Source organism: Haliotis rufescens, unplaced genomic scaffold (assembly GCF_023055435.1).
Source record: "Haliotis rufescens isolate VD_foot unplaced genomic scaffold, xgHalRufe1.0.p SCAF_8, whole genome shotgun sequence".
Classification (NCBI taxonomy): domain Eukaryota; kingdom Metazoa; phylum Mollusca; class Gastropoda; order Lepetellida; family Haliotidae; genus Haliotis; species Haliotis rufescens.
The window spans coordinates 4,503,760-4,529,930 of record NW_025964372.1 but is presented as its reverse complement, the minus strand read 5'-3'; the positions used below and the strand labels follow the sequence as shown (position 1 = coordinate 4,529,930).

The 26,171-nt window shown below is 43.1% G+C and overlaps 1 protein-coding gene across 2 annotated transcripts; it reads right to left on the bottom strand.

The window, feature by feature from the left end:
• Positions 1 to 6,141: 6,141 nt before the first annotated feature.
• On the bottom strand, positions 6,142 to 22,262 carry LOC124112333 (L-proline trans-4-hydroxylase-like). Of its 2 annotated transcripts, none has more exons than XM_046472399.2 (9): positions 22,131 to 22,262; positions 20,061 to 20,139; positions 17,148 to 17,229; positions 16,042 to 16,152; positions 15,189 to 15,280; positions 13,968 to 14,058; positions 11,714 to 11,843; positions 9,554 to 9,705; positions 6,142 to 6,277 (listed from the first exon to the last, which is right to left on the bottom strand). In XM_046472399.2, the coding sequence occupies exons 1-9, from the start codon at positions 22,237 to 22,239 to the stop codon at positions 6,170 to 6,172; spliced, it is 954 nt and encodes a 317-aa protein (XP_046328355.2). In that variant the 5' UTR covers positions 22,240 to 22,262; the 3' UTR covers positions 6,142 to 6,169. The 2 variants fall into 2 exon arrangements, with proteins under 2 accessions (XP_046328355.2, XP_046328356.2); XM_046472400.2 differs by lacking the exon at positions 6,142 to 6,277 and adding an exon at positions 8,835 to 9,474 and having other exon boundaries at positions 9,594 to 9,705.
• Positions 22,263 to 26,171: the final 3,909 nt, after the last annotated feature.

The following is a 26,171-nucleotide window of genomic DNA, read 5'->3' as shown; positions in this document are numbered from 1 at the left end:
CGGCGTTAAACCCAACTCACTCACTCACTCACTCATGTTAAACTGAGATGTGAAAAACAATTGAGTATTGGGGTTAATGACGAGGACAAGAGTTTGTATGTACAGTTGCGTTTCATGAACTCGATATTTCGTTTATTCTAAAGTGAGTGAGTGAGTGAGTAGGGTTTAACGCCGCTCTGAACAGTATTCCAGTTACATCACGGCGTGTGAAATTACTGTGAGAGGAAAGCCAGAAGTGATGCAGGTCTCAGACGTTTACCACGTTGGCGATACCTATGAGCATGGGGATGCTGACAACCCTAGAAACATATTTGGAGCGAACCGGGAATCGAACCCCCAAGCCTAGGTTTCTGGCGTGACTAAGGGACGCAACTCTGCACAGCGACCTGCGGCGACTCAGGTGAGTGGGCCGCCCGTGCCTCCTCGTCGCACATATAACATGTACATACTTTATCAGAAATTGTTTTTAAGATCGGTCACAAAAAAAAAAAAAAATTATTCTCATTTTGCGTTTAAAAATATGTCGGTCGAGATTAAATGTATTGCTATTGAAATTCGATTGAACAGTATTGATTGTCGGGTAGAAGTGTCACAGTTGGTTTTCATGACGTATGTAATTCAGTTCATCAACATAACAACGGTTGTTTTACATTTTCTACATAACGCAGCTGAATATTTTTCAATGTTTTAGGAAACACAAGGATTGTTGGGTTATTAAAAAGATGGAGCATTGTTTGGTGGGATTCGGTATGGTATCATCTTCCCGAGAGTTAACTGACTATAAAAGTCCAGTTTCCACCTTTGCCGAACTAGGCTGGTATTATGGAGTTACATTTTGGCTGGACTAACGAATCTATGCATAGTCCAATCAAAATCGCGCACCGAAATCGAAATCCAGTTCGTAAACTGACGTGCAGATTTCGGTCGATTGCAGGATTTGCAAATCATGTGCACCACCAACTCGTTGTCAGCAGATATTTTCCAAATCTTCTCATGTTTTTAATCAAGGTGCTCACGTGATTTGATGCAGTTCGCGTTGTAAGACCCGTTTTATCACAATATATATCTTGATTATCGATCAGATCGTCCTGACCGGGCGCAACCATTTTGTGTGAAGCAAACGCAAGTGATACGAAAGGTGGAATCTGATTGGTCCTTAGGGGAGGCTTAGAAGGGACATAATTGGTAATAGCCACTGGTGGCGCTACGATCGAGCCCAGTAATTCCAGCCTAGTTCGGCAAGGGTGGAAACTGGACTTTTAAAGTCAGTTAACTCTCTTGCCTCGGAAAGAATTTTTAAAGCATACTGTTAATCCTGAAATTAACGCAAGCGTGAATTAAATGCCAAAAATGCGAGCGGTCTTTGCTCGCATTAATTAACTTCGCATTTATGTCTCCAAAATGACTACCAACAATAAGACGGCCTCTATGCACACGTTGGATAGCGGAAAAACCAACTTGAAAATAAACATAAACATGGTTTATTGAGCAGCAGTTGTAACAAGTACATAACCGTGTCATTCAATTAAAACACATCTGTGACGTCATTATATTGTTTGAACGCTCCATTATTTTTCAGGAATGGAGAGTTGCTTGTCAACTGTACCTTATCTTGAAGCAGCATTTGAATTTTTCAAATATTTTCAACTACATAATATTTTGTCAAAGTGTAAAAGTAGGGATGAGTTTTAAGTAGGGGAATATCCTCGTAACTCTCCATTCCTTAAAAATAATAGGCCTCGGCCCCTGCGGGCCTCTTCTCCATTATTTTTAAGGAATGGAGAGTTACTCGGACATTCCCCTCTACATAATAGGAAATACACAATAGGCATCCGATGAGTTATCACAGCTGAGGTCAAGAGTTCAACCCACTCGTGTCAAACTTGTTGACACCTTCTCCGCATACCAATCAGTGAACTGTTGTTGGTTTAATTGTTTTATTGCCTTTGAATTCCCTTAATGCCAGCCAACAGCTTCTTGTTGTTGTTTTTTTATTGGATATGTATCATTCCACTGGGGAAGGGAAGAGTCGCATTTTTGGCTACGGGTCAGCAGTCGTATTTATTTTGAGACGCATTAATTTCCAGATTTACAAATGTACGTTTATAATTTGATTTAAAAACGCATAGTGCACAACAGCTCATGGAAATCTTTGAATTTTATCTTTGATAATCAATAAAAAAAATTCGGGACGAAATTAAAACATTTAAAACTTGAAGGGGCATCTGTTGAAAATTCAAATTTAGTTTTACACAAAATTACCCAGTCACAGTATACTTTTTAGAAACTGTTACAGGAATGAGTGAGTGTGATCGTGTCTTGACTTTAACGCCGCTTTGAACAGTATTCCAGTTATATCACAGCGAGATGAAGGAATGAAGAACCAAATCTTAAGGAGGTCTTTCCATTTTCAATTACATAAAAAGCAAACTCGGTATTCTTTTGCCCCTTTGTTTTTACAGTCATACCAAGCCATAGTGAGTGAGTGAGTTGGGTTTCAAGAGTATTCCAGTTATATCACGGCGTGTCAGCTTAATGTGGGAGGAAATCCCCAGGGATGCAGGTCTCAGATGTTTACCACTTCGGTGAAACCCACGAGAACGGGTATGGTGCTGACAAACCTAGAAACATAATCGGGGCGAATCAGGATTCGAGCCCACAATCATAGGTTTCTGGCGTGCTCAAGGGACGCAACTCTCCCTGCAAATCGCTGCGTCTTAGACGACTGGGTCACTCGTGTCCTCTCTGTACCCAACCATATCCTACCGATTAATAATGATTGAATATCGATATTACATCCCAAGTGTCAACTGAACGTTATTATCCTGGATACCTGCAGAGAATGTTGTTCCTCCGTCACGATTCTACCTTCCCCATTTCCATGTACAGTATGCACGGGGGTATCTTCCTCGGGGAGCTGAGATAGTTTCAGTGTAAAGGTCTGTTCTAACTCTCCTGTTGAAATCGTCACGGAGAGTTCATTCGGAAGGAGGCACGTGTTTGGACTCAAGGTGGACCATTTTACAAAGGCGGGTTCCACTGAAATATATTTTATTTCACCAAATAACACAATGTTGAGAACGTTTGTATTTGAAATCTACAGCTTTGGTAAGTGTTGGTAAGAAGATCCATGCAGCAAATCGGTTTTTGGAATAAAATAATTATTTTTCTGTACTTTTCCTAGGTAAGTTAGCAAGTGAAGTGGGCTTTAGCACCGCGATTAACAATTTTCCAGTTAGGAAAGCCCGAAGAGATGCAGGTCTCAGACGTTTATCACTTTGTTGAAACCCAAGAACATAGGTTTTGTGCTGACTAACCCAGAAACATAATTCGGTCGAACCGGGACTCGAACCAACGATCATAGGTTTCTGGCGTGTCCAAGGGACGCAACTCGCACCTCTTCACAATAAATTGTGGTACCTTAGGCGTAATATTGTACAATATTGTATATTGTATAATATTGTATTTGTATATTTTAAACGTTCCTAATGTACCGAAAAACAATCAACAAAAAGCATTTTACAAATTATTACCTCAAGTACTCAATTTCAAAACCGTTGTATGTGAATCCAAAAAATGCGAGAGATGAAATATTCTTATAAATAAACTTTACTTACCTTTTTCACTTAAAACTTCAGTATCGCAAACTAAAAAACAGATGAGGCAAACAGGTAACCTTGTCGAAAGCATCTTGCACAGTTTAGCTACAGTATTGCTCTGATCGTTGTACATGGGCACAAACGCGTTAGAGATTGTGAATAACGCATTAATTATGAAGAGACGCGAACACGAAGAGGGAGGATCATACAGGTATAATTAGCAAATATTATTGTTTTAATCAGTTCAACCAAAGGACTGCTGACACAATCTGCTGATTATAATCATCACGTGTGGGGGATGGTTTTGTAAGTGGAGCCGTTGGTCGTGTTTATTGCCTCGTTTAGTGCATATTTTGAATCTGTTAGACATGATTATCGTAAACGGTTTGTCCAAATTGCTTTTGTTTATTGTCGCAACATGCGTGCGATGGTTATTTAGCTCTTGACCAAGGTTATCGTGTGTCAGTGTATGTAAGGGTATATCGCTTGTTCAAAGTTCGATCGTCGCTATATGGCTGAAATAGTGCCGATGCAACGTTAAATTGAAACTCACTCACTCACTCACTCACCCAAACTCACCCAAACTCACTAACTCACCAGCACCATACCCGTGCTCGAGGGTTTCACCAATACAATATATAATTCAAATATAGTTTGCAGGGCCCCCTGGTGGTAGAAAATCCAAGATGGCCGCCAGCGACCAATTCAGTCACTTCACCTCACCTCACCGCACCTCACCTCACCTCACCTTACCTCACCTCACCTCACCTCACCTTAACCCAATCGCGTTTTACATCTTGATCAATTACATTTGATCACAGGGGAAAACATTATATTGTCATACAGCCACTTTTACGTGAATACGTTTACAAAATGTACACACAGATTTACGTAATTTATAAGCATAAGGAAATCTAAATTTAGAAGTTAAATCATTAAAGTAAAACATTATCGTCTAGCACAGCTGGCGCACTGACGTCACACTATAAAGGCATGATTAGATAATACAGAGAGACAGCTTGGCCTGTCCTTTGTGACGGTGCCCGTCATTTATTAAGGATTGATGACTGACGCAAAAAGCATCTTCCCGAGGCAAGGAGTTAACTGACTTTAAAAGCCAAGTTTCCACCCTTGCCGAACTAGGCTGGAATTCCTGGTCTCGAACGTAGCGCCACCAGTGGCGAGTTATGTCCTTTCTGTGCCTCTCCTACTGACCAATCAGATTCAACCTCTCGTATCACTTGCATTTGCTTCAAACAAAACGGTGGCGCCAAGTCAAGACGATCTGATCGATAATCAAGATCTATATTGTGATAAAACGAGTCTTACATCGCGAAGTGCATCAAATCACGTGAGCACCTTGATTAAAAACATGAAAAGATTTAGAAAATATTCGTTGACAACGAGTTAGCGGTGCACATGTTTTGCAAATGCTGCAGTCGACCGAAATCTGCATGCCACTTTACGAACCGGATATCGATTTCGTTGCGCGATTTTGATTGGACTATGCATAGACTCGTTAGCCCAGCCAAAATGTAACTCCATAATACCAGCCTAGTTCGGCATGGGTGGAAACTGGACTTTTATAGTCAGTTAACTCACTTGCCTCGGGAAGATGCGCAAAAAGCGACATGCGACCTGTCTTGCATGTGTCTCAGCTTCATAATAGATAGCGACATGGTGGAGTGGCTCGATCCTATTCGCCATGCTTGTGGTTTTGACACAGAGCTCCATCCATGGTACGACCCAACATATGTAGAGGGCGTCATGAAAAATTATATATACAATTTTTTTTTGAATAGATCTCAATACAGCCTCAGATCCAGACCAAACAGAGCTTATCTTGTCCTTTTTGATAATCCAATGAATTTATATATGATTGAATTCTCTGTCCCTTTTGACACTAATGTGATTGACAAGATTCAGGAAAAACATAACAAATATGCGGACCTCGCTTACGAAATGTCACGCTTGCATCCCAAGTACCAAGTTGTCCGACTCCCCGTTGTTCTCGGTGCCTTAGGTTTGGTACTTCCCAATCTGTTGACTGAAATTGGGCGAGTACCCGGGTTTGCTACCAGGAATACAGCCCTTCTGACAATCGGCATAATGCAGAAGGCTGCAGTGTTGGGGAGTTCTCGGAAAAGTTCTGGGTAGGTTTGACTAGGCAGCGCTTCCTGGGAGAAGTCCCATTCGCTGTCTGGGCTGCGTGTAGAGGGGGCAAGGGCCCTGAGCTGATGATGAGCCTAACCAGCCTGACTGTGCCAGGATCACCAAAACCCTCTCTGCTGCGACGACGACGATGATGATGATGATGGTGATGATGATGATGATTAAACATTAAAAAAAAAACTTCTGGTGACAAGATATATATGCGTCTTCTGTTTATTTATGCGGTAGTCACTGTTCGCTATCACATAGCTACGAAACAGAACTCAGATGCTAAGTTTTGAACCAACATTCACAATAGATTACAACAACATAGTTTGAACGTCACTGTGACTTGAACTCTTTGCGTCCTGTGCCTTGACCTTGACCTTGACCTAGACCTAGACCTTGACCTAGACCTTCTACTGTTCTGCAACTTTGACGGTTTTGTCCTTCCGAAGGTCAACAAAATTTTTGCCCGTAACGTCGGTGAAGTTGCTGTTGCAGTCTCGGATGGCGCTGTTTGGAACCTGAAACACACCCATCACGACATGAATTCTCCACCTACGATATAGAGATTGTTGTTTGTTGTAACGCTATTTGAACACTATTCCAGTTATATGACGGCGTGTCAGCTTTATGTGGGAGGAAAGCCCGAAGTGATGCAGATCTAAGACGTTTAGCACTTTGGTGAAACCCACGAGCACGGACATAGCGGTGACAAGAAGAAAAAAGACAAAAATGATCATCGCCAGAGAATAACCAGTCTTGATTATCTGCCGAAACAGATTCCATAGACGCAAAAAGTGATTAAAGTATGTGTAAAATTCAGTGATGACACGAGGTGTTCGCAAAAAGAGTTAGCCTGTCCTACTCTACCTGTAGCACCCGCCACACAATTTGCTTGGAAAGGTAAGTGTCTGTTTCCTAACTAAGTAATCCCTGCTAATAGCAAAGCCCATTGTAAGATGTCGACTTCATGTATATCCCAAGCATATGTTTATAAACTACAATCAAATAGTGACAGGACGAGGTGTTCGCTCAAATATGAGTGTATCCCGCCTCATCGGTGGCACCCGTCACATACACATGCAAAGGCAAGTCAAGTGTTCATCTGAAAAAACACGTGACCATTTTACAAACCAACTGCTGCGCCTCTTAGTGAGTGAGTGAGCGAGTGAGTATGGTTTTGCGCCGCTTTTAGCAGTATTCCAACAATATCACGGCGGGGGACACCGGAAAATGGGCTTCACAAATTTAACCCATGTCGGAAATCGGACCGGGCCTTCGACGTGATGCGCCTCTTAGAGATGGGGTAGGGTGCAGGCAGCGTTGATGCGACAGCGCCAGGCGATCAGCAACTGTCAAGTACTTCCTTGCGCAGCTTAGAATACCTTGGGTACTCGTGTTCATACTTTGTTCAACTTAGTGTACTGTGGGTACTCGTGTTCATACCTTGTTCAGTTTAGTGTACTGTGGGTACTCGTGTTCATACCTTGTTCAGCTTAGTGTACTGTGGGTACTCGTGTTCATACCTTGTTCAGCTTAGTGTACTGTGGGTACCCGTGTTCATACCTTGTTCAGCTTAGTGTACTGTGGGTACTCGTGTTCATACCTTGTTCAGCTTAGTGTACTGTGGGTACTCGTGTTCATACCTTGTTCAGCTTAGTGTACTGTGGGTACCCGTGTTCATACCTTGTTCAGCTTAGTGTACTGTGGGTACTCGTGTTCATACCTTGTTCAGTTTAGTGTACTGCGGGTACTCGTGTTCATACCTTGTTCAGCTTAGTGTACTGTGGGTACTCGTGTTCATACCTTGTTCAGCTTAGTGTACTGTGGGTACTCGTGTTCATACCTTGTTCAATTTAATATACGGCGGGTACTTGTGTCATACCTTGTTCAGTTGTGTAAACTGTGGGTACTCGTTTTCATACCTTATTTAGTTTGGTGTACTGCGGGTACCCGTGTTCATACCTTGTTCAGTTTAGTGTACTGCGGGTACCCGTGTTCATACCTTGTTCAGCTTAGTGTACTGCGGGTACTCGCGTTCATACCTTAATCAGTTTGGTGTACTGCGGGTACTCGCGTTCATACCTTGTTCAGTTTGGTGTACTGCGGGTACTCGTGTTCATACCTTGTTCAGTTTAGTGTACTGCGGGTACCCGTGTTCATACCTTGTTAAGCTTAGTGTACTGCGGGTATTGGTGTCATACCTTGTTTAGTTTAGTGTACTGTGGGTACTCGTGTTCATACTTTGTTCAGCTTAGTATACTGCGGGTACTCGTGTTCATACTTTGTTAAGCTTAGTATACTGTAGGTACTCGTGTTCATACCTTGTTCAGTTAGTGTACTGTGGGTACTCGTGTTCATACTTTGTTCAGCTTAGTATGCTGCGGGTACTCGTGTTCATACCTTGTTCAGCTTAGTGTGCTGTGGGTACTCGTGTTCATACTTTGTTCAGCTTAGTACACTGCGGGTACTCGTGTTCATACCTTGTTCAGATAGTGTACTGTGGGTACTCGTGTTCATACCTTGTTCAGATAGTGTACTGTGGGTACTTGTGTTCATACCTTGTTCAGCTTAGTGTACTGTGGGTACTCGTGTTCATACCTTGTTCAGCTTAGTGTACTGTGGGTACTCGTGTTCATACCTTGTTCAGTTTAGTGTACTGCGAGCACTCGTGTTCATACCTTGTTCAGTTTAGTGTACTGCGGGCACTCGTGTTCATACCTTGTTCAGTTTAGTATACTGCGGGTACTCGTGTTCAAACCCTTGTTCAGCTTAGTGTACTGCGGGTACCCGTGTTCATACCTTGTTCAGCTTAGTGTACTGCGGGTACCCGTGTTCATACCTTGTTCAGTTTAGTGTACTGCAGGTACCCGTGTTCATACCTTGTTCAGCTTAGAGTACTGCGGGTACTTGTGTCATACCTTGTTCAGCTTAGTGTACTGCGGGTACTCGTGTTCATACCTTGTTCAGCTTAGTGTGTTCTGCGGGTACCCGTGTTCATACCTTGTTCAGATAGTGTACTGTGGGTACTCGTGTTCATACCTTGTTCAGATAGTGTACTGTCGGTACTTGTGTTCATACCTTGTTCAGCTTAGTGTACTGTGGGTACTCGTGTTCATACCTTGTTCAGCTTAGTGTACTGCGGGTACCCCTGTTCATACCTTGTTCAGTTTAGTGTACTGCGGGTACCCGTGTTCATACCTTGTTCAGCTTAGAGTACTGCGGGTACTTGTGTCATACCTTGTTCAGCTTAGTGTACTGTGGGTACTCGTGTTCATACCTTGTTCAGCTTAGTGTACTGCGGGTACTCGTGTTCATACCTTGTTCAGCTTAGTGTACTGTGGGTACTCGTGTTCATACCTTGTTCAGTTTAGTGTACTGTGGGTACTCGTGTTCATACCTTGTTCAGCTTAGTGTACTGCGAGTACTCGTGTTCATACCTTGTTCAGCTTAGTGTACTGTGGGTACTTGTGTCATACCTTGTTCAGCTTAGTGTACTGCGGGTACTCGTGTTCATACCTTGTTCAGCTTAGAGTACTGCGGGTACTTGTGTCATACCTTGTTCAGCTTAGTGTACTGTGGGTACTCGTGTTCATACCTTGTTCAGCTTAGTGTACTGCGGGTACTCGTGTTCATACCTTGTTCAGCTTAGTGTACTGCGGGTACTCGTGTTCATACCTTGTTCAGTTTAGTGTACTGCGGGTACTCGTGTTCATACCTTGTTCAGCTTAGTGTACTGCGGGTACTCGTGTTCATACCTTGTTCAGCTTAATGTACTGTGGGTACTTTTGTCATACCTTGTTCAGCTTAGTGTACTGCGGGTACTCGTGTTCATACACCGGGTTGTTGGTGGCCTTGTTGAAGGCACAGATGAGCACCCAGCGTCTCATGTTGCTGTTGTTGATGCCGCTGCTGTGTAGAAGGTTGCAGTGGAAGAAGAGGGCGTCACCTAGAAATAACGCACACATGTAAAACACCCCGTTGCTAAGGCCGGTATAACAAGTTGCCGAACCAAGAAGTCATGTGTGTTGAGATTTGCCCCCAGCAACCGTCGGAATGAGGAGTGTCCGTACTAACGAGATTTTACTTTATATGTCGTGTTTAAGAAATCACTTCATATTTACAGAATGAGATTAATCGGTAGTTGTCCAGATAAGACTGTTATCTTATAAATTAATCTGGAAATTAACATGTTCATCGCCGTTTTGAGTGAGTGAATATTAAATAGTCAGTATTATCACATCAAACAAACAACGTTGATCTTGTGAATCCGGCGAAGAGCAGGGTTAGAATTGGTCTTCGGCAGCCCATGCCTGTCGTACGAGGCAACTAACGGGATCGGGTGGTCAGGCTCGCTGACTTGGTTGATGCATGTCATCGCATCCCAATTGAGTAGATCGATGCTCATGATGTCAATCACTAGATATCCTGGTTCAGACTCGATAATTTATAGACCGCCGTCATACAGCTGGAATATTGCTGAGTGCGGCGTTAAACAACACACACAGTGAAGTTAATGTGATAAAGCGAATTTAGGCCAGAAAAAAACCCCAATTGTTTATGTCATGAAACAGATCCACTCTGACTGGCACGATAACACACAATCTGGCAGGCCACATAATAATGTTACGCAGCAGTCAGAAATATTCCATCTATATCACTGTGGCCTCTAGATATATTAAGCTGGGACGTGACCAATCTCATTAAAATCAGATCTTAGTTCTCGCTACCGCTAAACAAAGATCTGAGGTCATGCCATTACGGGTCACGTCAGAACGACCTTTCGCAAACTTTGACCGACCAATGAAATGACTGACAAGAAATCGACATTAGCCAATCAGAAGGCAGCTTTCTCGAGCGTTAACCCGCAACTGTCGTTCGGATTACCCTCTGTTAAATATTTCGAGGTTGCATGATTAGAAAAGTTAACACATTCTGACTGTCACTTTAATGATCTGTAAGCGACGCTCTGATTGGTTGGATGAAAGTTCGTTCTGACGTGACCCGTAATGGGGTGTCCTCAGATCTATGTTTAGCGATAGCGAGAACTGAGATCTGATTTTAATGAGATTGGGACGAGAAACGTGTGATTGATATTACGACCATCATTCGACGCCGTCGGGGTCATCTTCCCGAGGCAAGCCGTTTAGTTCGGCAAGGGTGGAAACTCACTTGCCTCGGGAAGATGTCATTAATTATATGTATGTTACTTGCAATTGTTATCTATTTACCTGTTGTTGTCATTGTTAATCGTCCCTTGGGTACGTCAGAAACCTATGACTGTGGGTTCGAATCCCGGTTCGCCCCGATTATTTTTCTAGGTTTGTCAGCACCATACCCGTGCTCGTGGGTTTCGCCAAAGTGGTAAACGTCTGAGACCTGCATCACTTCGGGCTTTCCTCCCACATTAAGCTGACACGCCGCGATATAACTGTAATACTGTTAAAACCGCCGTTAAACCCAACTCACTCACTCACTCAATGTTAATCTGCTACTTATCACATGTCTTTATTGTTGTTAGTACAGCTTGATAACGGTGTAAGAATCTACACGGAAACGTCGTTATGAAATAAACCAGAAGATGTTATCCAGAAAGTTGTACGTTTTCGTGCCATCAATTTGCTCTCACAACTTAAAGTATGGCTCCTGGGGTCCCGGCGGGCGGCCAAATATTTACCCATCCAATCCCCATAAATGATTCGGCTCTTACAGCTTGAAGCGCGGGATACAAGGACCTACTCTGCCCCGGAATCCAAACAGTTTCTTCACATGAGGGTCGGTCGGGTAGCCGAGTGGTTAAAGCGTTCGCTCGTCACGCCGAAGACCCGGGTTCGATTCCCGACATGGGTACAATGTGTGAAGCCCATTTCTGGTGTCCCCCGCCGTGATATTGCTGGAATATTGCTAAAAGCGGCGTAAACTTATACTCACTCACTCACTCTTCACATGCTCATCACCTGGTTCCATCTCCACATATCTGTGCGTGCACTTCTTCCTGATTTCCGCAACCCTCTCAACATCAGCACCCGTCTGGCCCCCCACCATCAGATGCTCGACACGCCCACATCGATGAGACCCCTCCAGGATCTGACGTTGACAGAAACAAAAACAACGATAAAGAAATATCACCTGCTCTATAACCTTTACCACACCAAATCAGAATCAGTCGTTCAACAAGCAGTTTTTGTATGCAGCCTTCAGTGCAAATTGAATCATCTGTGATTGGATAATTTTGTAGAAGATTTTTATGTTTTTGAAATGCACGTCCATCAAGTAATTAAAATTAACCATGTTTTTTTCTATATTTAGTGCTGTCTTTTTCAACATGATGACTTATGCTTAATTTGACCACAGGTATTTTCAAACAAGAGACATTTGGTGCGGAACTGGGGGTAGTGTGTTTCGCTCCCTGTACTAGGAAAAGGAGCTGGCTTAGCTGGTCAGTTTTTCGGTCGGTTGGTTTGTCTGTTGTTTAACGCCGCACTCAGCAATATTCCAGCTATATGACGGCGGTCTGTAAATAATCGAGTTTGGACCAGACAATCCAGTGATTGATATCATGAACATCGATCCACGCACTTGCGATCGATGACATGTATCAACCAAGTCAGCGAGCCTGACCACCCGATCCCTTTAGTCGCATTTAACGACAAGCTTTGTCACCTTTTACGGCAAGTATGGGTTGCTGAAGACCTATTCTACCCCGGAATCATCACGGGTCTCATTTTTATTCCTGCTTTAAGGTCGAACTGTGCACTAACGTACATGCAATAGCTTTTGAATGTTCAAAAACATAAAAACGTTACTATAGAAGTCAATTAGTAAACATTTGCTTGTAGTGAGTGAGTATGGTTTTACGACGCTTTTAGCAATATTCCAGCAATATCACGGCGGGGGACACCAGAAATGAGCTTCACACATTGTACCCATGTCGGGAATCGAACCTGGGTCTTCGGCGTGACGAGCGAACGCTTTAACCACGAGGCAACCCGACCGCCCCCATTTGCTTGTATGTAACCTGTACAATTAAGTGCTATACAGAAGACGCTCTATTAATATTTGTTCGGACATTATTACACCAGGACAGGAGGTCGAAATAAATATAATAAAACCATGGTAAAGAAAAAACAACAACATTTTTTTTAACATGTGGAAGGAATACTTACCTGTCCGCATTGGAAATGAGATAAAAAAAATAATTGTAAGTTGTCCAATGTGTAAAACTGATACATTTTATGTGTGTAATGACAAATTATTAACATATAGATGGATATACGTTATAAACATCAAATTATCAGTCGGTGTGTATTATTTAAAACAAGACAAAAAGTGAGCAGGGCTCACTTAAACCCCGACTTCGACTCCATATTTCTAAGTTCAAAACAGGAAAAACGTAATATCTCTCCGAAATTCCGCTTTTCGAAATCAAACCTTGCACTGCACGTCTCCTTTTTGTATAGAAACTGTAAACCCAATTGGAAAAGAATCCATGAAATAGTTTTAAAGTTATAGGTCTAACAAATGATGAAGTAAAAAAAATATTCAAAAGTTCAAAAAGTTCCAAACAAGAAAAAAATCCTATTTTACTCACAAAATACACATATTAAAATCAAACTTTGCACAGTACCTCTTCTATTAGTAATGAAACGGTTCCCTAAATTTGAAAAGAATCCATAAAGCAGTTTTCAAGTTCAAGGTCGCAAATATTTCGGTAAAAGAATTCCGAGTAAAAAAAATGAATAAAAGCTGTATTTTTCGGAAAATCCAAATATAGAAATCAAACTTCGGACTGCACCTCTCCTATGGGTATAAAAATTGTTCACCAAGTTTGATAAGAATCTATGCAGCAGTTTTCAAGTTATAGGTCACACACAAAAAATGACGGACAGACGGACGGATGGACGGAATTCCTTGGTGAAACTAAGGTCGGAGGTATATAAATCGATCAAAAGCCTGAAGCAGAGGAGAAGTGACAAAATATTATATTATATTCTGTTCTGTATTTTAATTCAACAAACAAATTAACAGCATAAATACGGCATTACATTGTCATGTGTGCTCCCTTTTAAAGATTCACTATAGATGACTGCAATGATACGAAACTAACATTTCGTGTCGGAAAATGCATTATTCTTAAGTTTCGTTTAACGAGTGGCTAATATTTCATATCCAGCCAAGAGTAATATCTTCACGGAAGCATATATATCTTACTTCTAGGCAGCCATTTTCTTTCACAGAACGGTCAACCGGAAGGAAGACACTGAGCATGTCAGGAAATAGGCAGCAGTTTTTGTACCAGTAGCTGAAAATATGAAACAGGAAGACTTGTTAAAACGCCCCATCATCAATATTACAGCTAGAGCACGATGGCCTGTGAAAACGGGAGTTAGGGGGTATGATTTCACGCCGCTTTTGATAACATTCCACAATATCACGGTAGGTTAAACCACAATCTCATTAAAATCAGATCCTAGTTCTCGCTACCGCTTAACAAAGATCTGAGGACATCCCATTACGGGTCATGTCAGACCGACCTTGCGCGAACTTTGATCGACCAATGGACTGACTGACGAGAAGTCGATATTAACCAATCAGAAGGCAGCTTTCTCGTGCTTTACGTCACTAATTTCAAATTGGCGACTACGCTTCGAAACATAATTTGACAAATTCTCGATTAAAAATTTGAAACCTAAACAAAAGAACATTCTGGAGTGGCTAATAGATTTCGGAATACCCCGTGTAAAAAGTTTTCGGGGTTGCATGATAAGAAATCACATTCCGACTGTCACTTTCATGATCTGGTAAGCGCCGCTCTGATTGGTCGGGTGTAAGGTCGTTCTGACGTTACCCATAAATGGTTGTCCTCAGATCTTTGTTTAGCGGTAGCGAGGACTAACATCTGATTTTAATGAGATTGGGAAAACCAACAATTTGGCGTCACTCATTGCATTCATTTGGGGAATCGAACCCTGGTCTTTGGCGTGAGGAGCGAACAGTTAAATCCCAAGGCTCCCCATCGTCCTTGTTTAAACACCAACAGGGCCAGTGGTTAATAGCATGAGCGAAATATGATGAATACATGAGTGAGTGAGTTGGTTACGACGCTTTTACCGTATTATATCACAAAATGTATCTTAATGTTAAAGAACGAAAAAGAGATGCGTGTCGTTGGCGTTTACCATTTTCGTGACACTCACGAGTAGCGTTCAGTGCTGAAAGACCAAAAATAAAAATCGGGGCGAAAATTGGATTCGAACCCACAATTAGAGGATCCGGGAAACCAAGGCATGCAACTCTCAACAACAAGATTCGGCGCTTTTGGCACCTCGATCGACAATAAAAGTAAACGTAAGTTGATATCCTGATCGGAACGAATTTTTGTAATTCCAACTCACGAAAAATGGAAAATATCTCGATATCATAAATAATCACCCATAGTCTTGATGCCACAGGAACTTGCCTCCAGTCAGGGGCTCCTTCATCATCAGCTTGCAGTGATAGATGTAGCTTTCCCCTCCCAGCAGCTGGATGGAGAAGACAATAACAGTGACACATAACCATCGCGTCTGTTCTTGGCTACAACCGCTTCCGTGGTCTGGTGGATACAACGTCTAACCAGAGAGCGGAATATCAGGGTTTCGATCCCGGTCGCGTCATACCAAAGACGTTAAATGATGGTTCTAAAAGCCCATCAGATGCTCAGTCTTTTATTGTATGGAACATGAAGACAAATATTTTTCTGAAACCAGAGGAATGACCGATATAACGAACTTATTTTTTAGTCCCGACCATTTGTTGTATATATGCTGTGTATATGCTTATAACGAACTACGGTTATTACGAACTAAAATTAGTGGTCCCTTTGTGTTCGTTGTTCGCTGTACATAATCTCCTCGCGGGCATGACTTCATTGAAACATTCATCGAATTGTTGCGTATGGGTTCAGTGTGTTTGTTTGTTTGTTGTTTAACGTCGCACTCAGCAATATATTCAACCGAAATGACGGCGGTCTGTCAATAATCGAGTCTGGACCAGACAATCCAGTGATTGATATCATGAGCACCGATCCACACAAATGGAATACGATGACATGCATCAACCAAGACAACGCGCCTGACCAACCCATCCCGTTAGTCGCCTCTTACGACAAGAATGGTCGTCTTTTACAGCAAGCATGGGTTGCTGAAGACCTATTATATCTCGGAGCTTCACGGGTCCGTAAGGGTTCGACGCGGGTGCGCACACATACACGCACCGATGCCTGTCATAAGACGAATGAAATTACCTTGTCACTGAACCCGGCAACTTTATCACACCGCGTGACCATTCCTGTGACGTCATTTCCGGGATGACGCCATATGGCCAGTTTGCTTGACCTGTCGTCACCGTCTGAAACCTTGAAATATACAGGGTCATCAGATGGTTAACAATGGTTAATCAGTTAACATATAGGATGTCAGAGGCTAAACGTGGGTGAAACATAATGATTAACGAGGATTGTTTGTTTGTTGTTCAACGCCGCACTCAACAATATTCCAGCTATATGACGGCGGTCTGTAAAATAATCGAGCCTGGATCAGACAATCCAGTGATTGACATCATGTGCATCGATCCACGCAATCAACCAAGTCTGACCACCCGATCCCGTTATTCGCCTTTTACGACAAGCATAGTGGCCTTTTACAGCAAGTATGGGTTGCTGAAGACCTATTCTGCTTTAGAGTTAATATAGGATGAAAATAAGTAACATAGGGTTGCTAGAGGTAAAGTAGGGTTCATAAGGCGAAATAGGGTTAACCGTCGTTAATATTTGGCTAAGGGAGGAAAACATAGGGTTAAAAAAGGTAAACATATAGAGCTAACGGAGGTAAACAAAACAAATAAACAAACCTCGCTCCCACCCACCGACTCACTCACTCACTCACCAACTGACACACCCACTCATCCACCCAACCACCCACTTACTCAAATACCCACCCACTCACATAACCACCCACTCACTCACTTAACAAACCACCTACTTACTCACTTAACCACCCACCCACTCACCCACTCACTCAACCACCCAAACATTACTCACTTAATCACCCACCCACTCACTTAACCATCCACCCACCCACTCATATAAAGGCGCCGCAATTCGCTGTGCAGAGTTGCGTCCCTTTGGCACACCAGAAACCTATGGTCGTGGGTTCGAATCCCGGTTCGCCCCGATTATGTTTCTAGGTTTGTCAGCACCATACCCGTGATCGTGGGTTTCAACGAAATGGTAAACCTCTGAGACCTGCATCATTTCGGGTTTTCTTCCACTTTAAGCTGACACGCCGTGATATAACTGGAATACTGTTAAAAGCGGCGTTAAACCCAACTCACTCACTCACTCACTCTTACCCCTTGTGAATGCGTGGTAAATGCATCCGATTCTTCCACGGACTTCTTCAGATGTGCCGTTTCCTCAGAGTCCAAAAGCCCTCTGAAATGAGGGTATAGTGTTTCAACAGATAAAACTTGAAACATAGCTATAATAGTACCATATGCCGCATGTAGACCTGATTGACTCTCACAGTTGGTCAATATTGAAATTTCTCTTTTCACATACAAAGTTCTGTGACATAAAAGAGTACCTCGTCTGTGGTCTAGCTAACTGACTTTAAAAGTCCAGTTTCCACCCTTGCCGAACAAGGCTGGTATTATGGAGTTACATTTTGGCTGGACTAACGAGTCTCTGCCTAGTCCAATCAAAATCGCGCAACGAAATCGAAATCTGGTCAGTAAACTGTCGTGTAGATTTCGGTCGATTGCAGGATTTGCAAAGCACGTACACCGCCAACTCGTTGTCAACAAATATTTTCCAAATCCTTTTATGTTTTTAATTAAGGTGCTCACGCATTTTGATGCACTTCGTTATGTAAGACCCGTTTTATAACACTATAGAACTTGATTGTCGATCAGATCGTCTTGACTGGGCGCCGCCATTTTGTCTGATACAAATGCAAGGGAAACAAGAGGTGGAATCTGATTGGTCCATAGGAAAGGCTCAGAAGGGACATGACTCGTAATAGCCACTGGTGGCGCTACGATCGAAGCCAGGAATTACAGCCTAGTTCGACAAGGGTGGAAACTCGACTTTTAAAGTCAGTTAAATGTCAGTTGATAGAGCGTCTGCCCGGAAAGCGGAAGTTCGGTTTGTGGTGACTGGCTCGGTGTCAGTATGGTGTATCTGAGTGGGGTATTCATGTTAAACTGCGGCATGGTGTCTCAGTCGGCTCGCGCTACAAAACCGGCATTGGTCCGAACAAGTACAAGCAGCCACACATTCACACCAGTTGCTTTATACGAGCAATAATCTTGAGCGCTACGCGACAGTCAACCCATTTCACGCCAGCCATAAAACAGTAGTCTATATCACTATGGTTCTGGAGCATTTTAAAAGTATTATATCATTTCCATATTTTTTAACACTATCAAATACATTCTTCAAAAAAGAAACGCACAGGTAGTATGTAGTTCATTGAACCTGACTACATAAAAAATCCGGTGTATAAATTGGATATATGTTATTGAAAAATGTTGGTGGCCTGATATTCGACAAACGGTGAGTCAAAACGCAGTCATTGTCGATTTGCAATGTCTTAAACGGCATTGTTTTCACACTTGTTCAAAAATGTCATGGAGGAAATCAGTAAAACAAAATGCACGTGCAAGTTATGGCGTTTGTATCTCGTGGTAGTGGCTATAAAAAGGCAAACATAAGCCAATAATTTGTCATTCAATTGTCAACATTTTTCAAGTTCGAAAATGCCGAGACTTAGCGCTGCCGATCGGAACATCGCCATTGGACGTATCCAAAGAGGGGAATCGCAGGCTTCTGTTGCACGCCACTTCAACGTCCACCACAGCACCATTTGCCGCCTTTGGGACCGATACACACAGTTCAATTCCACTGCAGCCTGTCCGAGAACCTGCCGACCAAGAGTTACCACCCCTGCACAGGATCGCTACATTCGACTGTTCCACCTACGTCCTCGCAATGCCACAGCTACGGAGACTGCAGGACGCATCCCTGGTTTGAGGAGGATATCGGACCAAACCGTCAGGAACCATCTTCGCGAGGCTGGAATCCGACCCAGAAGACCAGTTATCGTCCCTGCTTTGCAACAGATCCATCGACAGCGACGCTTGCGTTGGTGCCATACCTTACAGCCTTGGAATTTGAGAAACTGGAGACGAGTGTGGTTTAGCGATGAATCACGATTTCTTCTGCACCGGCGAGATGGAAGACAAGGTGTTTGGTGTGTGTGTGTGTTGGGGGGGGGGGGGGGGGGGGGGGGGGCATTTCCTACGCCACGAGATCAGACTTGGTTGTGCTTCAGAGAAATTTGACAGCAAATCGCTACATAAATCAATTTCTTCAACCTCACCTTCTACCAATCATTGACCGCCAGAGGGAGCTGTTTCAACAGGACAATGCACACGGCTCGTGTCACGGTAGACTACCTTCATAATGCCAACATCAACCCCTTGCCCTGGCCGTCGAGATCTCCAGATCTCAACCCAATCGAACACCTCTGGAATAAACTCGATCGACGTGTACGTCAACGTCAGAACACCCGCAGACACCCCCACAACTGGCCAACGCGTTACAAGCACAATTGCGCAAAATTCTGCAGGACAGAATTCGTACACTTATCCAGTCAGTGCCGAGTAGATGCAGAGCCGTGATTGCTGCCCGGGGCGGAGTTCAGTGCCACCTTGTGGCCTTATATGACATGACATGAAACAGTTTTCAATGCCTCTGTACAACGACAACATGTGACAACATTTCATATTTGTATCTATGATATTAAATTCAATATATAAATTTACTAAAAATCTACCTGTGCGTTTCTTTTTTTGAAGAGTATATATCGTTATACCAACGAAGCTTTGAGAAGAACAGTTAAACCCGGTGCCGCCTTGACAAATTTCCTTTTATTTGCCTTATGTACAGGTGAGTTAATTCCCTTGGAACACAATCGATTAGAAAATAACAACCAAAGATATATATGACATAGATATATGTATTTGTTCAATACCAGTGAAGATCCCGGTCTTCATCAACCCATGCTTGTCGTATGTTTTAAGAGGTGGTCAGGCTCGCTGACTTGGTTGATGCAAGTCATCGTATGCCAATTGCGTGAAAAGATGCTCATGATGTCAACCATTGGATTGTCTGGTCCAGACTCGATCATTTACAGATCGCCGTCACACAGCTGAAATATTGCTGAGTGGCGCGTTAAACAACAAACAAAACAAAAACACTACCTGATAAGAATATAGCCATGTTCATCATAGACCCTTTTCACGTCGTCAGTGACATCAAACGCCTCATCGTACTGGAATTCTAAGAAAAACGTTAATGTGTCAAATACAATTGTCACGTCTGCCCATTTCTCACTAGAGGTGTATATGGAGCCGCAATGCGCTGTGCAGAGTTCCGTCCCTTATGCGTACTAGGATCCGAGGTTCATTATATAATAATAATAATAATGATAATGATGATGATGATGATCATGATCATGATCATGATCATGATGACACTGTCAACCAGGTCACATAAATGTAATAGGCTCTAGGGGTAGAGGGGTAGCCTAGTGGTTAAAGCGTTCGCTCGTCACGCAGGTTCGATTCCTCACACGGGTACAATGGGGGAAGCCCATTTCTGGTGTCCCCCGCCGTGATACTGCTCGAATACTGCTACTATATATGTAGTCCTAGGTGCTGGCGTGTATATCAAAGGTATTCGACATAAACACAACAACGGATACCATGTAGGAAATAGACTCGTGCATTCGGCATGACAAGACAACGCATAAAACAAGGCTAACACGCTATCTTTTTATATCTAGAGTGTCAAGGGTTTCGGTATTTCCACACACTGAAGCACATGTAGCTCTTGAGGCAAGTGCATAGTTCCTAACATGACTCTGACCACCCACAGTGAATTGGCGTCAGGGAGGATGAGATGGAGATTGTGAACCTTCTAGCGCAGATTTGGTTATATACTCCCCAGGGAGCTGAGAATGGAAAACGAGTGCGCATTGATCGAAAGACAGGGGTAATAATGCAAAACTTTGAACATGCATTGAGTGTATGGAGGCTAACGCAACAGAAGTACACACATTATTTTTTTGTAGTAGTAGTGAGTGTGAGTGAGTGAGTGTGGTTTTACGCCGCTTTTAGCAATATTCCAGCAATATCACGGCGGGGGACACCAGAAATGGGCTTCACACATTGTACCCATGTCGGGAATCGAACCCGGGTCTTCGGCGTGACGAGCGAACGCTTTAACCACGAGGCAACCCGACCGCCCCCATTTGCTTGTATGTAACCTGTACAATTAAGTGCTATACAGAAGACGCTCTATTAATATTTGTTCGGACATTATAACCACTAGGCTACCCGACCGCCCCCTATTGTAGTAGTAGTGGTAGTGGTAACAACTGTAGTAGTAGCATCAGCAGTAGTTGTAGTGGTAGTAGTTGTTGTAGTAGTAGTAGTAGCAGCAGTAGCATAAGTAGCAGCGATAGTGGTAGAAGTAGCTGTCGTAGTAGTGGTGGTGGTGGTGGTGGTAGTAGCAGAAAAAGTAGCAGTGGTAGTAGTAGCAACAGGAGGAGTAGTGGTAGTAGTAGCAGCAGTAGAAGTTGTAGTCGTAGTTGTAGTAGTAGCAGAAGTAGTTGTAGTAGTAGTTTTGGTAGTGGTAGTAGTAGTTTGTTTGTTTGTTGTTTAACGCCGCACACAGCAATATTCCAGCTTTGACGGCGGTCTGTAAATAATCGAGTCTGGACCAGACAATCCAGTGATAGATAGCATGAGCATCGATCCACGACGTAGTACTAGTAGTAGTAGTAGTAGCGGTAGTAGTAGTAGTAGTAGTAGTAGTAGTAGTGAGTGAGTATGGTTTTACGCCGCTTTTAGCAATATTCCAGCAATATCACGGCGGGGGACACCACAAATGGGCTTCACACATTGTACCCATGTCGGGAATCGAACCCGGGTCTTCGGCGTGACGAGCGATCGCTTTAACCACTAGGCTACCCGACCGCCCCTAGTAGTAGTAGTAGTAGTAGTAGTAGTAGTAGTAGTAGTAGTAGTAGTCTATCTTACATCAGCATCCACGTTTGACAGAGTTTCTGCACAGTCATAAACGTTAATGCTCCGCTTCGCCTTCCTCTAACAAAGCTGTCATGAAATATTTGAAATAGTGTTTGTTCATCGAGTCACTTATCAACTACACTAACGACTCGCTATGGGGCTCACCGCAAATTCATATTGCAGTTCATCCAACATACGCAATTCACTGAATCTCAGGAACTTAATGAGCGTTTCACGTACCTGCCGACATGGTCAATGAAGGTAAAAACTCACACAACAGCAAAATGATCCACCTGATTTGGGGGTCAAGGACAAGTTTAGGCCACATAAAATAATATGTGACAACCATAAGATAAGGGACCTTATGGGCGAAAAATCAACTTTCGACTTATATTTTAAAACTAAAGTATCTTAAGGCCAAAAAAGTACAATTGATAAGTTTAAATTCATACTTATTACAGAGACATATGGCATCAAACATTTGGACTCATTTTCTACAAAGTCCCAGACTTACGACTGTATATGTAATAATTGCAGTTTTAAGATACGCTGTCTGATTAATTGAAAGTAGACATGTATGTTGAAATGCTTTGAAATTATGTTTCTATTACATTACGATCTAACGAGAGAAAAAAACGATATTTTTGTACAGTTACCGCACATGGCGATTTCGACGGAAGGCATCTAAGACGCCGCGATTCGCTGTGCAGAGTTGCCTCCCGTGGGACGGCAGAAACCTATGATTGTGGGTTCGAATCCCGGTTCGACCCGATTATGTTTCTAGGTTTGTCGGCACCATACCCGTGCTCGTGGGTTTCACCGAAGTGGTAAACGTCTGAGACCTGCATCACTTCGGGCTTTCCTCCCACATTAAGCTGACACGCCGTGATATAACTGGAATACTGTTGAAAGCGGCGTTAAACCCAACTCACCCACCCATCCCACCCTCTTTAAGGATGTTGATAAAATGCACAAGCTTTAAAATACTAACCCCTATTTAAATAATGATGACTGTCTCAATAGAATCCATTTTATGCACAGGTGGGTTTCCACGTATATTCTCACAATCCTAACGTCGATTGCCTGTACCTATTTTCCCAATACCGATTGTCATATCTCTCCAAGTTTTGGACGCGATCGTTCGGCCCTCGCGTTTATCTGCGTTGCCCAGGTACATCTATGGGGAATGAATCACTTGACACCCCCCTCTCAAAAACAACGTCGTCAAACATACGACGTCATCAAGTTGCGAGCCCATGTTCGAATCTCCAGAAATGACGTCATAAAAGAATTTTTTTGTTTCGTGAAATAAACCACGCTTCGTTCTTCGTTGTTCTTTGCGATTTATCGAGTAGCTATCCTGTATATTCTACTAAAGGTTATCCTCTACCAGTACTCCTTAATAACCTCGCTCTCAGTTGGTATAGCGGCGGTCCGGTAGCCTAGGGGTTAAAGCGTTGGCTCGTCACGCCGAAGACCCGGGTTCGATTCCCGACATGCGTACAATATGTGAAGCCCATTTCTGGTGTCCCCCGCCATGATATTGCTGGAATATTGGCGGCGTAAAACCATACTCACTCACTCACTCAGTTGGTATTTGTATTCTGAAAACGACATAAATATGAATATAATTTGACCTACTTTGACATTTACTTTCAAGAAATGATGAGAAACAGGAATTTGTTACTGTGGCCTAACGAGAGACAATGGGACAATAGACACGTGTTACGTTATCTTTTTACAGTAAGACCACCGCATGATGAAACCTTGTCCTCATGACAACATCCATATTATGTGCTCTTGCACGTTTGGTTCAACTGTATATGAATTTGTAACGCTGGACCTTGACAGCCATATTTGGTAATAGATAGGCGACGAGTTACAGTTTCTAACAACCGTATTGTTTTCGCGACTGTTCCTGACCATCTAGGTCAAACAACATATTATTTGTTCAGTCAGTTTCATGACAATCATCCCGTGAAGATTCGAGTTAGTGAGTAAGTGAGTGAGTGAGGTTTTACGTCGCTTTTAGCAATATTCCAGCAATTTCACGGCGTGGGACACCAGAAATATACTTCACACATTGTAACCATGTCGGGAATCGAACCCGGGTCTTCGGCGTGACGAGCGAACGCTTTAACCACGAGGCTACCCGACCGCCCCAGATTCGAGTGAGAATTTGGTTTTCAGCAGCCCGTGCTTGTCGTAGTTTACGTACAGTCGAACATTATACATGCACTCGTTGTATCCAATTTGGATGTGTCGTATTCCCGAATGTCTCGAACTCATTTGGGAGTCTCAAGTATCGAAATATATATGTGAAAAAAGTGAAGCGGTTTCACGTTGATAATATATTTCTAATTCAGTTGGCTTTTTCACAATTATTGAACGATGTTCTGACTTTGACAATCCAAGCAGTATGTCCGATTCATGTTTCATGTGTGTTTTCTCTCAATACACATTAGAGGATATCATGTTTAAATCATTCTTCTCAAACTTTGAGGATGGAGAAGTAAGAGTAGTTACAATCAACGCTCGCACAGTTTGAAAAAAGAAGCAGGCTTTGGATCGATGTCACAATCAATACAGATTTAGTTCAAATTGACTACGTGGGCATTACAGATCCGAACTAATTACAGATTCATTTATAAGTCATTTCAAACTCTCTCTCTCTCTCTCTCTCTCTCTCTCTCTCTCTCTCTCTCTCTCTCTCTCTCTCTCTCTCTCTCTCTCTCCGTTTGACGCCGTATGTATATTAGTGACAGCCAGTTTAACGTGATGACCCAGAAATGGAAAAGAACGAGTACCGAGCAGTCATCAAGTCTTTTACTTTACAAATTCATGACCGCATGTCACAAGCGTATGGGGATAAATGTCCTAGCTATTCCACTGTTAAACGTTGGGCAGCTATGTTTAAGGCTTGGAGGATGGGCCTTGATGATAACCCTCAACTTCCATCAATGAAGACTCAATCAAGGAAACAGAAAAACTTACACGTCATATAGACTATTACCATTGCTGAACTTGAGGAAGACACAGGTCTAAGGCATGTATCCATTGAAACTATTATTCATGGACACTTATAGATTATCAAGATATCTGCTCGTTGGATGCCAAAGTATCTAAATTCGGATCATCAGGAAAAAAGAACATTGCCAGAGAAAATTTAGAGCTAATTGAGGAGGATATCCATAATAAAAAAGGAATAAGTAACGGGTGATGAAACATGGGTCTACACTATGATCCCGAGTCAAAACGTCAATACATTGAATGGCACAATTCCACTTCTCAGGCACCAAAGAAATTCAAGTCTTCAAGGTCAGTGACGAAAGTTATGGCCACTGTATCCTGGGGTGCAAAGGTTGTGATCTTTGTTGATTACTGCCCGATTTTCCGACCCAGACCACGACCGCAAAAGGAACTAGATCGATTGCTCAGAATTGTGCTCGCAGGGAATAGAGATCACTAGGATTCCACGTAGTCAGAATAACCTGAAGGGTAACCTGAGATGTCATCGGAACCTCTGATGCAGTCACAGATGGCGTCGAATAGGAGGTGGAGAGGGTGAATGCCAACAAAGTATATCCTTCGGTGGAGGACACGAAGTAACAGTAGCCGAGTGCCGTGGGTTGTCCCTCCGTGGATGAGGTGGAAAGCATCATGGCGAGAGGAAGAAATATAACTCGACCGACGTCCAGAAACACGGTCGGAAGAGAAATCATATGATGTGGGTAGCGTTCCCAATCATTTACAGAGGCGTTATGCGAAGCCGGGTTCAAGGGATAGTCCTGATAAGCAGAGGAGCGGTAGTGGGGACGTGGGCGTGGTCCAGATGACCCATGGAAGAGGAACGAGTCAAGTAAGACGGATGTCCAAGAGCCTCGGTATAACATTCATCCTCAGAACCCAAACGTGAAGAGTCCGAACTTGGAGAGTGGATGACCAAGTCCTCGATCGTCTACCTTTGGATGAGTAGTGTACCATAGGCAAACGTCGATCTGTAGAGGTTTGTTGAACCTTGGGAGAGTATCTGTCTTCAAATTATCACTGATCCTTAGCGGTTCGTCGAACCTTGGATTCTCATCGAACCTCTTCCAAAGTGTGTCAATCCTTGGGGAACAGGTCCCGATGCTGTGAATTGTGGTGAGATTGGGAACTTTGGGGAATTTGCAACTGACGATCCCCATCACGAGAGTGCCCAAACTTCGATGAGCACGGTTTCGGTTAGAGTGAAGTGACTGTTGACGATAGATCAATCAAACATCATGATGTGGATCGGTG

Bases quoted from the DNA above. Each gene is read 5' to 3' on its own strand.
- LOC124112333 (XM_046472399.2), bottom strand. From the start codon at position 22,239: ATGGTTGTCACATATTATTTTATGTGGCCTAAACTTGTCCTTGACCCC. The intron at 15,281-16,041 runs GTAATTTCATTC...TTCTCCATCCAG, and splicing joins TTGCCGGGTTCAGTGACAAG to CTGCTGGGAGGGGAAAGCTA. The intron at 6,278-9,553 runs GTATGACAAAAG...GGTGTGTTTCAG, and splicing joins AGTACACTAAGCTGAACAAG to GTTCCAAACAGCGCCATCCG.